Raw genomic sequence first — 16,369 nt, 5'->3', positions numbered from 1 at the left:
AATTTAACAGTTCACTGGAACTATCATGGAAGAAGACAGGAAGCAAATACACTTCAACACATAACAAATACTCTGGAAAAAACATGGTTAGGGAATGGAGCAAATAGAGAAAATTTACCCTATATGTGTCTCTGTAGTTCTGCCTTCACCACTGAACACACATCTAGCTGCTAGGATATCATCATAGCTAACATCTACAAGATGTTCTACTGGATAGAATGCCTGAAAGAGAGGTCGATGCACTCTAATTAGTGAGAGCAACTCATATAATTTACATCAAAACACACACACACACAGAGAAATGACAGTGCTACTGAAAAGTACTGAAAAATTACTGAAAAGTAATTTTGTAATGGGTTTTGAATCATAAAGCAACGATGATAATACTTGGCAGTATTACCTTCCAGTGGCTCAATAACATGTACCAGTAGAAACGCCATGAGGCAAATCTGTGGATACATGACTGCCAATTCAGCTTCTCAGTTTTAAATAAAGATAATTAAAATTTACATTTAGGATTAAAAAAACAACCAACCTGTGGTAGTTGTGGGCTCTGTCTACCAATCAACGTCCATTGACCATTTCTCACTCTGTATCCACTCACTACTTTTCCTATAACATACCAATAATACGTACGTGAACATCAGACATCCTTCTAAAATAATCTGTTGTAGTGTCAGCATTTTTCTGTTAAATATTTGATATTCTTATGTTGCAATAAAAAACTTACCTAGTCTGTGTGTATGAACTCTGTAGGCAAAAAGGTGCATTGGAAACCTTTTGTAATGGCAGGCAATGTCTGCATCAACCACTATGAAAATACGATGGCAATAAACAAAGAAAAACATGTTATTTATCAGAGAGAAACGTTACACTACTGTAATTCAGTCAGTGTGAAAGCAGCTTACAAAAGGTACACGTGCACTGGACAACAGACAATTTCAAAAGACACTGCATAATATCTCATACTTCTGCAGTGTCTATCTCAAGACACCTGTAAAGAAAACCTAATAAAATATAGCACATGCCACTTGCATATTACCTGCTGTGATGATATCATACAAAATGCGGCTGAAACTCAGCAGCATTTTTTCCAGAGTACACTACTGCTATGTAACAAAGAAAAGTAATACATTTGCTTAGAGACTAGGCTGATGGACGCTTGAAATAAACATAGCTATGGTAAATAACCTCCCTAGGTGAAAACTAAAATAAACTGATATAATTTTAAACTGATACAACTTATACCGAAAGCTTGATTTTAAGATCTTATAGTTCTAGGCCCAGTCTTAAAGATACAGGATTAGGTGCAGAGCTAGGCAGAGAACTGCTGTACAAACAATGTTTGCAAGCTAGTACTTGTGTTAGGTGCACTAACATAGCTAAGGAAGAGACTAGAAAGAAATTCCTCTGACAATGCCCCTCCGAGAGGCATCTAGGGACTGGCTGTATTTTTCCTATTATAATAAACTTCATGCTTTACTTAAGAACATGCTTTACTTGAGAACTGGAGAAAAGGTAGTTATCAACAGGCACAGAACTATTTTTATTCCCCTCTCCCTGACCCCTCTAGCTAAAAATCGCTCATTTTTTCAGTTTGGGGGGAGGGGTGAGTTTGATAAGTCTTCACATTGAAGAGTAGAATATATTAAATTTCAATTCAAATTAAAAAAAGATTTCAAGTTGGTGAACTCACCAAACAGTTCAAGTCAGTCGAACATTTGACTATCTCATCTTATTTAGGCAGCTACCTGTAAAGGGTTAAACTGTAACTGGTGTTCTCAGATAGCTAATTTACAATTCTGGTGTAGCACAGGAAAATTTAAGGCCAGTGCTAAACTTCCTTAAAACAGAATATTCCATGCTAGTTTGAAGCAAAACTGGGACTCTCCAAGCTGAGTTTCAGACCAAATCCACTGAGTAGGATTCTGAATAGAAACTATTTGGAAACTTTGTTTTACAATGTTTTTTCAGCACTGTGACCTCATCAGCAACTAGGAACACAGCAATAAAATTTTTCATGAGCAGTTACTTACCAGTAGAAATTCATTTATTAAAACTGAACTCTTAGTAAATCACAAATGCAGATGAGGAAGAGTAAAAAAAAAATCACGTGGTATTTTGGGGGAACATAAATAAGAAAACAGGCAGGGCATTTTTGGTAAAATAGTATTATGAAAATAAATCAAAGAAATACTCTTAATTGTCCTAGAAACTTCAGTAAGGCACAGATTATTACTATTTGTACAATATTGTTTTCTACAACACTGATTGCCTTTGCTGACGTAGTCACCAGGAAATATGATGCAATTTTAAAATTATGACTGTTTTTTCATAAATTGTTTAATTAAGCAATTAATTTGCCCATCTATTCAGTAAGACTTACTATATTTTCTTCTTCAGTGAGCAGTAAAAATAAATCAGAAGCTAAAATTATATAATCATTTTGTAGAATTATTACTTACCTTTCTCGCCTGGTGGTATTACAGTGTTCACAGACATCATAAGATACATTCCAGCAATCAAAGGCTGCCTGCAATTCAAAACCCAAGCTCTGCTAGACAAATCCTTTGTAAAAAAACAACTGCAAGTGACACAATATGCAATACTATTTAATACCACTATTTTCTAAAAGTTGGATTATATCTGAAACTGATCTACTGAGAAAGAAGCTATTACACAGCACTTTCCTTTCCTCACTTTTTTTCATACTGAGCTACAATTTTTAAAGCATCATCTACAAAGTATGTGAAAGAAGACAAAATGATCAACTACATACCTGCTGGTCTTGTCCCAGATATCTAAACATGAAGCTCTTAGGCTGGATTAATTTAGTCTGTATTATTTTCATTTCACATATTTTCAAAGGAATCTAAAGGAGGGGTTTCAATGCCCTCTGTTCTGACGAAAAAAGTCAGAACAGTTAAGTATTTTTAAAAATACTTACTTTTGATGCGTGAGATGTAAAGTCACACCAGAGCAATCACTATGTTTATCTGTACAAACCACAAGACAGTTGTTTTGTTAGCAAATGAACCCATCTGAAATTATTCCATTTTAATAACATTCTTCTGCTGTATAAAAAATACCAGAAGACAAAATAAATTTTAATCTTACTGGTTGCAGCAATATGTTCATACATCATCATTGTTATGACCAATTATCAGGGTACATGGTGGCTTCTCCTACCCAAAGGGCAGATTCACGAACTGTGGCAAAAAATCTACTTCGAATTACAGAATCATAGAATCCCTAGCTTGGAAAAGACCTTTGAGATCACTAAGTCCAACCTCACTTAAGGAAGTATTTCCTAGACATGGAGTATCACAGTTAATAGATTCAGGTAGAGGTTGATATTTTGGAGCATCTATATGCATTCAAGTAGTCAAGGCATTGGGGATCTTACAACAATTACATACAATGATGAAAAAAAAAAAAGAAGAAGAAAAAGACCCAGAGGCTCTAAATCTCTATATCTAGTTTTATGGAACATAAGAAATACACCCAAGCAGTACCTGGGACTTCTATCCCAGCAAGGACCAGCCTATTACATAGAGATGAACAAGTGAAACTATATGTATTATTTGTGCAACAAGATTATTGGTATTAGGGAGCACCACTTGAAATAGAATTATAAGACATTGAACCTGGAGATCAAGTACGTGTAAAAAATTATCGGAGGAAAATAAATTTGAACCAAAATGAGAAGGTCTTTACACTGTATTATTGTGTACTTGTGCACTTACTAAGCAATTAAGGTTGCAGGAAAAGACTCTTGAATTCATCATTCGCACACGAATGGTGGAGGAAAAAGGTGGAGGAGGAAACACCCTGAATTTATTGTTCTCACCTAGGAGCCACAGCCAGTTTGAAACTGGAATTCACTTATTTAGGGTTTGAACTTCTCTTTAACAGGCATACCATTCATCCACTTCTACTTATCACTGCAGAAGGCTTCCCTTACAATCTCAATACCTCTGTTTGCTATAGAAGGTCTTTTAAGAATTCTCTTTTGCTGCACTTTTCTCACCTCAAACTAAATATTTTTACTAAATTTTTGGCTATTCATATAACACAGCTGATGCTGCAGAAATCAACTTTAATAAGTTTAACATTGTTAGAAAGTGTGCACTAGCAATTTTAAAGAAAGTTGAGAAATGCTTGCTTCCTTTCAGAACATTTTACTTTGTTACTTAAAATAAAATTTTAAATTTAAAATGCGATCAGTAGTTTTGTCCTCAGTTTTCTAATTTATAGTTCAAAACATCACCATCCTGTCTTTTAAATATTCTTTTTCAGCCGACAACAATAAAACCAAACCTGTCACATGCCAAATGAGTCATGTCTGAAAAATCTAACCTTTACTCTGTCAAAGTATCTCTTTTAAAAATATTGCAGCAGGAGGGAAACGACTCCAATATATTTCACACTATTTAAATTTTCAGATAACTGGGAAAAAATCAATATTTTCATCTAAATTGAGTCATTTCAAAGTGAACTGGAAACAGTGGGAAAGTTATTGCTGCTACATGAGGCAGTCATATTAATCAGTATCAGAAGAAATGTACATCAACTCCTGGCACAAGAAGCCGATTTGTAGTGGTCTGTCAACAACAGACAGATCATAGAATCATAAAGTCACAGAATCATAGAATCACCAGGTTGGAAAAGACCTTTCAGATCATAAAGTCCAACCATGCCTGTCCACTACTAAATGACATCTCTGAGCACCTCATCTTACCCATCTTTTCAATACCTCAGGGGATGGCAACTCAACCACCTCCCTGGGCAGCCTGTTCCAGTGCCCAATAACATTTTCAATGAAGAAAATTTTCTATCAAGCCTGTTTTTATCTATTGATGAGCCCTGCCAGCTTCTTAGTAAGCATCCTTTTGTCCCTTGGGGACAAGAGTACCCCTTCTTTTGTTAACAAACCTGGTGTCATGCAGGCCAAGCCATGGTCAAAGAACCCAAGGTTTTACTGCTCACATCAGGCTCAGAGCCCTTGCTCGCTTGCCCTGCCCATACAAACTGCCTCACAAACTGCCTCGCCACACCCTTCTGACATGCCACACACCTGTTTACCTGCTCCTGTTCACTGCAGTCCTGTCACTGGTGTTCCGTATGGGCTGTTAAACCTCCCACAGATGCTTCTCCGAATGCCACCTCCCCCTCAGCTGCCCACACGGGAGCGGACACTCCTGGTATTCAGGAGCTGCCCACGCCTCACTCCCTCTACGGCTCCCCCCACTCTAGGTGGAGTTCCCTTCTGCCTCGATGTAGCGCCTGGCTGCAGAACTTTCTGTCCCTGTTGCCAATTCTCACCGATTGTGATACGTTGTTCAAGACTTTCAGAAATCCCTTGACACAATAATTTAGTCTGTGGTTATATTTAGCCATGATTGAGCTAAACATTCTTTCAAGAACAACAGACTTATGCTTGAAACACTGTTTCCTTGCTTCTCCCTACAGCTCAGCACCTTGAAAATTCAAAGCTGCTGAACCCTCCTGGGTGCAGCCAGACCATGCCCATTCCAGTGAAAACTCTTTTCAAGCTCCACTACAATATCCTTAAACAGTGCACAAACCAAGCATAATCTTAAAGACCTCCCAGTCTTCCACTCCAGCTTATCTAACTACTTAGATTTTTTTGTTTCAGCTGTTCAGCAAACATGTAGTGCTCTGAGATGAAGAACATGCTAGGTACTATTTGCCATGTGGCAATATCAAACCCCAGCACTTTTATATACCTGAGAAACAGGTTTAAACAAAAGCCAATTGTCCATGCAGTTTCCAACTCAAACAAAACTAGAAGCTGTGCTTCTGACTGCCTCTTGTGTGGCGTGCAAATATGCACAATCACATCAATTATTCTCTGCTTTTATTTACCCATGTCAAACAAAACCAACAGTGTATATTCTGATTTCAGGTTTAAATAGATCATTTGTTTTCAAAACTGAACCAGACAACATTGTAATGGCAATTACAAGTCTAACTGTCAAGAAACTGTTATATTAGTTAAAAAGAATTGCCAATGCTACTCCTATTTCTCATAGAAAACAGAATTAATATCTCAAATAATAGAACTACCCAGAGTTTGTCAAATGAAATTAAGGAGAAGCCAAATCATCCTGAACAGAAATACTGTCATTCTGTAGACTGATTTTGCTAAAATTTCCGATGTGAGTCTGACAGGCCTCCTGCCAGTCTGTCTATGTATACTTGCAATCCTGAACTTCCAAGTTACATCTATGATAATCTGCTATAAAAGTCGAGACTTCTATGGCTTCCTAGATACTTAAAATTCTAGTTTTTTTAAAAATAAGATTTAGAAAAATAAACACATTTCAAAACCTATTTTCTTTCAACTGGGTACATGGATTATAAATTACAGAGCACATAGTTCAAACGGTTTCCTCAGATTCTTCAGTGCTCTATTTCTTATATTTAACAGGAATAGTATAGCACTCAAATACATCTGCTAGAATACTTAAACGCTTTCACTGTAACAGAGGCGTGCTTTTTATGAAGCTCCAAATTTCTTGTTATTTCAAAGTCACTCCTTTAATTTGTACCAAGATGATCACATACGGTCTCAGAACTGGCTTTGCCTCATTACACATAAGAAGTAGCCCCAAAGTTAGAGTACAACCTCTGAGCAAGGCAATTCCAGAGCCAACGCCCACTGGGAAGTAACTTTGTACAAGGTATATTTAAAAAGACAAAGGCACGCAGAACAAAAATGAACCTGAAGTCTTGGAAAAAACACAAAAGAACAATAGCTGAATATTTTTTTAATGAGTCAAGGTGTTTGCTCTTGCTGGTCTGTTCACTCACCTAGAAGTAGTTCAGAAAAATTTATAAGTCTAGAATAAAATTCTTATCTTCAGTTTGTGAAAAACAAAACACGAGCACAGACATTCCAGTGCCATTTTCACAATTTACTTTCCAAATAGAAGAGAGAGAAACAATTGTTGATCCTAGTCTGGTCTAATTCTTTTAACAAATAAATATCTTGTAAGGGTCACAGATGACTGGTGTGCTGACAGCATAGCATAACATATCGTAGACCTGAATAACTGGGAATATGAACCATAGAATGCCAGATTGGAAGGGACATCAGGGATCATCTGGTCCAACCTTCAAGGTGATATATAGTTTAAATGAGATGGCCTGGCACCCCGTCAGGCTGATCCTTAGAAGTGTCCGATGTAGAGGAATCTACCACTTCTCTGGGGAGATTATTCCACTGTTCAACTGTTCTCATGGTCAAAAATTTTCTTCTGGAATCCAATCAGAATCTCCCTAGGAGCAATTTATACCCATTACCCCTTGTCTTTTCCTTGTGACTCCTTGTAAAAAGGGAGTCTCCATCTTCTAGTAGACAACCTTTATGTACTAGTACATAGTAATGACACCAATGTTAAGCCTTTTGGGTATAAACAAGAAGCATACTGAATCCAGACTTCAAATTAGGCTAGAACCTAAATGACAGTTTACAATTCACATGCTTATGAAGAAGTTTTTAAGACATCTAGCAGCCTCGTGGCCAAAAGTAATTACTCTCCCCAACCAAAAATAACAAAACTAAATACAACTCTGAGAACCGCACACCCATGTCACAAAAGCACGTATGTCTGTGATATTATAAGTAATGTGGGTGACATAATTCTGGTAGGGGATTAAATGAATCTACTCTCAGTGAATAGGCAAGGATTAGGAGAAGGAGCTGAGAATGCAAATATTTTGTGCCTTACACAAGAAAAGACAGGGAACAAGAAAGGGAACAAGAGAGGAGCTAAAATTGAACAAGAATTAAAGAATTTACCAAAAGTTTGCTCCAAGTGCAAAGAAAAAAATATTAATTGCTTCAAACAATGCCACCTTTACATAGAAAATGACAGAACGTGATTACCTTTCATACAGGAAAAGTTACGAGATTATTAGTAATAAATTTATTATTTTGATCCTGGATGATAGGGTCTGTATTCTTATATGTGCTGGAAAAGACTAAGATATTAATACAGTGTGTTAGAAACAACATTAATCTTTGTTATAGAGAGGACAGGAAAAAAGAAATTCTTAGTATTTGAAAAGAAAAACTCATATACTTAAAAATCAGATGTGAAGGCATTTACAGGGAAGAATAAATTCAGAAAAGTATGATAACTGCATTGCATATCCCTACATCTCAAGCTGAAAGCCGACTGGGTGCCCTTATATATCTAATGATGACTAGATTCATTTTTGAATCTGAATCCTAAACACTAATGAACACATAAAAAAGACTAATTTCTGACAACTTTTCACTTGTCACATAACTGTATCCATTATCAACCATAACTCCAAACCAAAATCACTTTAGCTTCTGCAACATAGAAAGTGCAGTCAAATAAAGCAACTCCTATTTTTCCAAGAGGCTCTTTGAATATATTCCCTATTTTTTTGTAGAATTTTTGTTTTCCAGCTTATTTTTAATTATGTGTATTTTAAACAAGACACCATAAGCTTTATTTGTGTATCTGAGCATGAAGTGCATACATAGTTGTGGATTATAGCTAAGAAGAGAGGGAAATAATAATTCACAGAATCACAGAATCACAAGGTTGGAAAGGACCCATTGGATCATCGAGTCCAACCGTTCCTAACACTCCCTAAACCATGTCCCTAAGTACTTCATCCACCCGTTCCTTAAACACCTCCAGGGAAGGCGACTCGACCACCTCCCTGGGCAGCCTGTTCCAGTACCCAATGACTCTTACTGTGAAGAATTTTTTTTCTGATATCCAACCTGAACCTCCCCTGACGGAGCTTCAGGCCATTCCCTCTAGTCCTGTCCCCTGTCACTTGGGTGAAGAGGCCAGCTCCCTCCTCTCCACAACCTCCTTTCAGGTAGTTGTAGAGAGTAATAAGGTCTCCCCTCAGCCTCCTCTTCTCAAGGCTAAACAACCCCAGCTCTCTCAGCCGCTCCTCATAAGACTTGTTCTCCAGCCCCCTCACCAGCTTTGTTGCTCTTCTCTGGACACGCTCCAGAGCCTCAACATCCTTCTTGTGGTGAGGGGCCCAGAACTGAACACAGTATTCGAGGTGCGGTCTCACCAGTGCCGAGTACAGAGGGAGAATAACCTCCCTGGACCTGCTGGTGACCCCATTTCTGATACAAGCCAAGATGCCATTGGCCTTCTTGGCCACCTGGGCACACTGCTGGCTCATGTTCAGTCGGCTGTCAACCAGCACCCCCAGGTCCTTCTCTTCTGTGCAGCTCTCCAGCCATTCTTCCCCCAGTCTGTAGCGCTGCATAGGGTTGTTGTGCCCCAAGTGCAGGACCCGGCATTTGGTCTTGTTAAACCTCATCCCATTGGTCTCGGCCCAGCAGTCCAGCCTGTTCAGATCCCTTTGCAGAGCCTCCCTACCCTCCAGCAGGTCGACACTTCCTCCCAGCTTAGTGTCATCTGCAAACTTGCTGAGGGTGCACTCAATGCCTTCATCCAGGTCATTGATAAAGACATTGAACAGAGCTGGACCCAGTACTGAGCCCTGAGGAACTCCACTTGTGACTGGAGTTCCTTTAATAACTGGTTAATGAAAAGAGAAATATCCTTCTGATAAACAGTGGAAAATGAGAGTTCTTACATTTTAATATGACATTTTTTTAAAAAAAATTATAAATAGTAATATTAGGTGCTAATATGTAAATAATTGGTACCTCAAAACAAATATTTTATATTTGCAGTAATCCGTAAATCAGAAAATTAGAAAAAAATCAGAAAATCAGTAAATCAGAAGCACTGAACAGTGCTTCTGAATCTTCGATATGCTACTAAAAGCATAGTTAACTAAGTATATTTCATAATTTCTTCTGTTCTGAACTGCAACAACACGTGCTTAAATACAAACTGCAATGACTATACTATTATACTTCGACGAGTCCCAGTTATGTACAGACACCTCATTCATACAAAAGAAGCTCTCTTCATGTCATTCCTGAAGTTTAAAAGTATCTGTAAATCTACTCAAAGGTTATGCATTAAAAATAATTGAACACTACTATGAAGGTTTACAACATTTACATTATTAGGAGATTCAATTTATATTTTTCTTTACTGGAATTTTTACAGGTAGATTACATTAAAAACGTTTTTCTCACAAAAATGGTAGAAAAGCTAACATTATTTTTCACTTTGAAAATAAGATATCAGACTACCAAGTAAAATGCACTGAAATGAAACAGAGGGTATTCTGTCACACTTCATCTATTGAAAAAATACATGACACTACTATCACCTCCTAAATTATAGGCCTATCAGTTGACACTTCTTCAGCCATCACAATTCTGTAGGCTTACATCTATAAATGAAAAAAAAAATTAAGCTCCTACCAAAAAATCTCACATCACCAATATCTCAATGTGCATTAATGAACCTCAAATTTTGTTAATCCAAGCATATAAAGTATGGGCTGGTTAGGTGGACTGAAAACTGGCTGAAATGGTCAGACCCAGAGAGTGATGAATAGAGGCATAAAGTCTAGTTGGAGGACATTAACCAGCAGTGCACCCCAGGGGACAGTACTGGGTCCAGTACTGTTTAACATTTCCATTAAGGAGCTGGATGATGATGAGGCAGTGTACTGTCGGCAAAGTTTGTTGATGAAACCAAATCTGAAGGAAAGGCTGATTCACCAGTGAATTATGCTGCCAGCCAGAGGGACCTCAACAGGCTGCAGAAGTGAACTGACAACAACCTGAAGTCCAACAAGAAGTGCAAAGCCTGGGAAGGAATAACTTCAGCCACCAGCACATGCCAGGAATCAGCTCAGCAGAAAAGACCTCTGGGGTTCTAGTGGACACCAAATTGAACATGAGTCAGCAATGTGGCTTTGCTGCAAAGAAAGCAAATGGTATCCTCAGCCGCAACAGCTAAGGTACTGTCAGCAGGTCAAGGGAGGTGACCCTTCCCCTCTTCTCAGCACTGGTGAAGCCACACCTAGCATGCTGTGTGAAGTGCTGAGCTTCCTAGTACAAGAGACATGGAGGTACTGCAGAAAAAGTCTAAGGAAGGCCCACAAAGATCATGAAGAGACTGGAGCTTCTCTCCTCTGAGGAAAGGCTGAAAGAATCGGGAGTGTTCAGAAGAAAAGGACTGGGGAAGATCTTATCTATGTACACAAGTACCCGAGGGGAAGACGCAAAGAAGATGGAGTCATCCTCTTCTCAGCAGTGCCCAGTGACAGGATCAGAGGCAATGGGTACAAACTGAAAGAGAGAAGGTTCCCTCTCAATATCAGGAAACACTTTCACTCTGAAGGTGACCAAGGAATGGCACAGGTTGCCCAGAGTGTTCGTGGAGTCTCCATCCTTGGAGATACCCAAAAGGTAACCTAGGACCTAGCCAGTCCTGGGCGACCGGCTGTACGTGGCCCTGCTTGAGCAAGGATGGGTAGAACAGATAATTTCCATAGGTTCCTTCCAACCACAACCATTCTGTAATTCTGACAAACACTCACTGAAAACAACAAGCTTATTAGCAATGCTTGAAATGAGTGGGTTTTTTAAAAGAAAAGATCCTGTCTCCACTAGTTACAACTTTTTCCAAACACATACACTGTGATTGACTGGCCAGTGCATGTCATCTTTTTGACCAGCTATTCACATGAGGTGGACAGGTTAAGGGTGTTCACAAGTATTTGTTTCTACTTTCTTAAATAAAAGACTGAATTATACAGGGAAAAACAAGTTTATTTTTACATTTAAAATTATTAATCTGCCCTTTCATTACTTTAAGGAATTTGCTCTATATTTTTTGAGGAAAAAAATCCATTCACCTTTCAAATGTTTATAGAGATAAAGCAAGCTTATAAAGAAGTCAAGTTAATATACAGACCTTATCATAAATTTGCCCATTGATCTTTACCTTTGTGGGTGGCACTACCAGTAAAATTCTTTGTTACAAGTAAAGTAAATATTTTTGATGCTGTAACTGATAAAACTTACAGAATAGATTTTCAAAATACGTACCTCTAAATGCACTAATATCCCCATAGTGTACCTGGAGCACAAAAAATCTTCCACCTGTTTCTCCTCCAACTCTGAATCCAACACCTAAAATAAGGAAAATGCACTATTTTCAGAAAATGAGAGATGGTTCACCACTGCTAACCGTATCTAAAAATACAAATCCCTGCAGTAGCATACAGTGAAGGGGTAGAAAATTTCACCAGGGCAACACTGAAGAAAACATTGGCCTGAAAACTGGGAAAACCATCACAAAACATGTTCCCAAACAGACTAAGAAGCAATGACCATAGCTATGCTATTAATGAACAGATACCTGCATTGAGCAGAGAATTTTCTCAGTCAAGAATATGAATATTGATTTGATGTATTATATATATAAATAAAATAGAATTTTGCCATCCTTGTAGGATTTGGTAAAAATTTCATTTCTTGTACAATCTATGAATTATATAAACTGATTAACAAGGACTTACTAAGGATACACAGAGAACGAAAGGATATATAGATCTGTAATAAAATATTTTGAGATGCAAACTAATATTGTATGCAGTAAAATCTTGTGGAAATCATGAAGCTATGTTACTTGTTAACGGAAGTTAACAGCACAGGCACAGAATAAAACAGAGGAATCTGAAACAATTTGAAAAATTACTCGAAAGAAGCTGAGAAAGCAATTCGGCTCAAGCAGGGTGTATCAGCGGCAGACACAGTAAGTGCTGCAGCCGGGCACTACATTGAAGCAAAGGGGCAGCTGGCAGAGCCGGGGAAGCCCAGGAACCCCGGACGGAGCAAGGCAGGCAGCTCTAGACTCCCAGCTCCTACATGGCGGCTGACACACGGGGTGCGATCCCAGGATCAACCGTGGGAGATTTAAACAACCCCCTGGGAGTGCCAGCAACTGGAACGCTGCAAACAGGAGCAGGCAAACAGGTGTGTGGTGTGTTAGAGAAGCATGGTGTGGCAGTTTGCACACATAAGGCAAGTGAGGAGGGCACCGGAGCTTGGCCAGGAGCAGCAGAGAACCACGGTGGCCACTCAGCAGAAAACTAGAGCTGCTCCAAGCTCTGTACCAGCCGGGACTGATGAAGCCTCCCAGACAGAGCCCCCGAGGGTAGATGCTGCCACTCAGATTGCAGGCTACAGGACGTGTCCCCCTCCTGCTTCAATATCAGATACCAGTGGGGAATTCACTTGTGAGAGTTGTGCTCAAGTGGAGGAACTCCTTCCACTGGTGGCAGAGCTCAGGGAAGAGGTGAGCAGGCTGAGGACCATAAGACTGTGAGAGGGAAATTGACCATTGGAGTAACACCCTATGCTCCCTGTTTAAGATCCAACAGGCAGGCTATATGAAAGAAGAGTCCCCATCCTCTCTCCATTCAGCTGAAGAAAGAAACTTAGGAGATGGAATGCCTGCCCAATGCAACAGGCATGTCTCCCCTGTGTCAGCCTCAGCCCCCCAGGTTCCCCTGCGCAACAGATATGAAGCTCTGTTCCCTACATTAAGACACAAGAAGACTTCCATTAAAACAGCCCCTGATAAGAAGAGGAGGCAGGTTATTGTCATAAGGAACTCTGTTCTAAAGGGAACAGAAGGACCAATCTGCAGACCAGACCCATTACAGAGGGAAGTTTGCTGCCATCCTGGGACCTCAGTTAGAGATGTAGTGAGTGAACTACCAACTCTGGTCAGGCCCACTGATTATTATCTATTCCTGATCTTCCAATTAGGTAATATCAAAACCTCAACAAAAAATTTACGAATAATTAAAAGGCATTTTAGGGCCCTGAGAAGTATGGTGAAGGGCTCGGGGGCACAAGTTGTTTCTTCCCCTGTCATTCCTACTACTGGAGTGATGAAGGAAAGATTAGGAAGAGCCAGGAAATAAATAACTGGCTCCGAACCCGGTGGGAGGAGCAAAACTTTGGGTTCTTGGATCATGGGTTTATGGGCAAATCACCAGGTTTGCTATCAAAGGACGGGGTACACCTGCCTCCATGGGGCAAAATGGTACTCACCAAGAAGACAGCAGTGCTCATTAACAGAGCTTTAAACTAGATGTGAAGGGGGAGGGGGACATAACCAGGCTTGATCGAAAAAAGCCTGGGAAAGGCACTCCATTTTATGAGGAATGGTGTGCTGGCAAGGACCCTTGGTCTGCCACCTCACAGAAAGACAGGAATAGTACTTCAAATGGCACCACAGAAGGGTTAGCTAATTCAGGGAGTAGTTGCTTAGGAATTAAGACTGTTCCCTTCAGACCATAGTGGGATCAACAGCCCAGCTGAAGTGCATCTACACCAATGCACACATCATGAGCAACAAAGAGGAAGAAGTAGAAGTTATTGTGAGGTAGGAGGACTATGATATAAGTGCTCTCACAGAATCGTGGTGGGATGACTCACGCAACTGGAGTGCTGCTATTGAAGGCAACAGACTTTTCAGAAGGGATAGACAAGGAAGGAGAGGTGGTGGGGCAGCCCTCTATGTTAGAGACAGAATTTCGACAGCCTCAAGCTCATTTGGTGGTGATGACAAGGTTGAATGTCTATGGGTTAAAGTCAGAGGTTCACCTAGTAAGGCACATATTGTGGTGGGAGTCTGCTATAGACCACCCAGCCACGATGAGGAGGCTGATGAGTTAATCTATTAGCAACTGGGAGAAGTCTCATGATCACTAGCCCTTGTCCTTGTGGGATACTTTGAATTACCAGATGTCTGCTGGCAGTAAAATACAGCAGAAAGGAAATAGTGTAGGAGGTTTCTGGAGTGTGTGGAAGACACAACTGGTGAGCAAGCCAACTAGGGAAGGTACCAGGCTGGACCTGCTATTTGTCAACAGAGAAGGACTTGTGGGAGATGTGACAGTTGGAGGACACCTGAGGCATAGCAATCGTGAGATGATAGAACTCTCAGCTGTAGGAGAAGCAAGGTGGGAGGTCAACAGCCACCTTGGGCTTCCAGAGGGCAGACTTCAGTCTATTCAGAAGGTTGCTTGAACAAGTTGATGGGAGAAAGTCCTTCAGGGCAAAGGTGCTCACGAGGGCTAGATACTCTTTAAGAAGGAATTCCTGACAGCACAAGGGCTAGAAGAAAACCAGCCTGGCTGAATAAAGAGCTCTGGATAGAAATCAGGAAAAAGAGGAAAATATACAAACTCTGGAAGAAGAGGCAGACAACTCGTGAGGACTACAAAGATGACGTGAGATCTTGTAGAGAGAAAATCAGAGGGGCTAAAGACCTTGCTATAAGAAGGATGTTGAGGCTCTGGCATGTGTCTAGAGAAGAGCAACGAAGCTGGTGAAGGGGCTGGAGAACAAGTCTTACGATGGAGCAGCTGAGGGAACTGGGGTTGTTTAGCCTGGAGAACAGGAGGCTGAGGGGAGACCTTATTGCCTTCTACAACTATCTGAAAGGAAGTTGTAGAGAGGAGGATGCTGGCTTCTTCTCTCAAGTGACAGGAGATAGGACAAGGGGGAATGGCCTCAAGCTGTGCCAGAGGAGGTTCAGACTGGATATCAGGAAAAAAATTTTTAACAGAAAGGGTCACTGGGCTCTGGCAGAGGCTGCCCAGGGAGGTGGTTGATTCACCATCCCTGGAGGTATTTAAAAGACGGGTAGAGGAGGTGCTCAGGGACATGGTTTAGTGTCAGATAGGAATGGTTGGACTCAAAGATCCAAGAGATCTTCTCCAACCTGGTGATTCTATGCTTCTATGATTCAGTTAGAACTTGGATTGGCCCATTCTGTGAAAGATAATAAAACATTCTTCTGCAAATATATCAATAACAAAAGAAGGAGCAAGAAAAATCTCCATCCTTTACTGGATGCAGGGGGAACGATAGCAACAAAGGATGAGGATAAGGCTGAAGAGCTTAGCACCCTCTTTGCCTCAATCTTTAATAGTAAGGTAAGATATATTCCCTGGGTACTCAACCTCACAAGCCAGCAGACAGGGAGGAAGAGCAGAACACAGCTCCCTTGATCCAAGAGGAAATATTTAGAGACCTGCTAGGCAAATTACACATTCATAAGTCTATAGGGCCGGACAGGATTCATGTAAGAGTATTAAGGGAGTTCATGGAGGTGCTTGCCAAACCTTTTTCTTCCATCATCTACTAGCAGTCCAGGCTGACTGGGGAAGTTCCATTGGACTGGTGGCTGGCAGATGTTACACCCATTTACAAGAAAGGCCGGAGAGAGGATCCAGGGAACTACAGGACTCTCAGTCTGACCTAGTGCCAGGGAAGGTCATAGAGCAGGTCATCTTGAGTGCTATCTCACAGCACAGACAGGACACCCAAGTGATCAGGCCCACTCAGTGTCGATTTATGAAAGGCAGATCCTACCAAACT

The 16,369-nt window shown here is 40.3% G+C and overlaps 1 protein-coding gene across 8 annotated transcripts in view; it reads right to left on the bottom strand.

Annotated features, from left to right (window-relative positions):
- PAM (peptidylglycine alpha-amidating monooxygenase) overlaps nt 1-16,369 on the bottom strand; it is a 122,995-nt gene that overhangs the window by 36,481 nt on the left and 70,145 nt on the right. For all 8 annotated transcript variants that reach the window (XM_054053637.1, XM_054053643.1, XM_054053644.1 and 5 more), the window contains 6 exons: nt 12,017-12,100; nt 2,948-2,996; nt 2,466-2,533; nt 731-811; nt 536-612; nt 119-222 (listed from right to left, as the gene is read on the bottom strand). In XM_054053637.1, coding sequence (XP_053909612.1) covers nt 119-222; nt 536-612; nt 731-811; nt 2,466-2,533; nt 2,948-2,996; nt 12,017-12,100 — 463 coding nt within the window. The remainder of the gene's footprint in view (nt 1-118; nt 223-535; nt 613-730; nt 812-2,465; nt 2,534-2,947; nt 2,997-12,016; nt 12,101-16,369) is intronic.

The sequence above is a fragment of the Cuculus canorus genome, chromosome Z (assembly GCF_017976375.1).
Source record: "Cuculus canorus isolate bCucCan1 chromosome Z, bCucCan1.pri, whole genome shotgun sequence".
In the NCBI taxonomy this organism is placed as follows: domain Eukaryota; kingdom Metazoa; phylum Chordata; class Aves; order Cuculiformes; family Cuculidae; genus Cuculus; species Cuculus canorus.
Note: the sequence above shows the minus strand (reverse complement) of the source record. Positions and strands in the feature narration are given on the sequence as shown.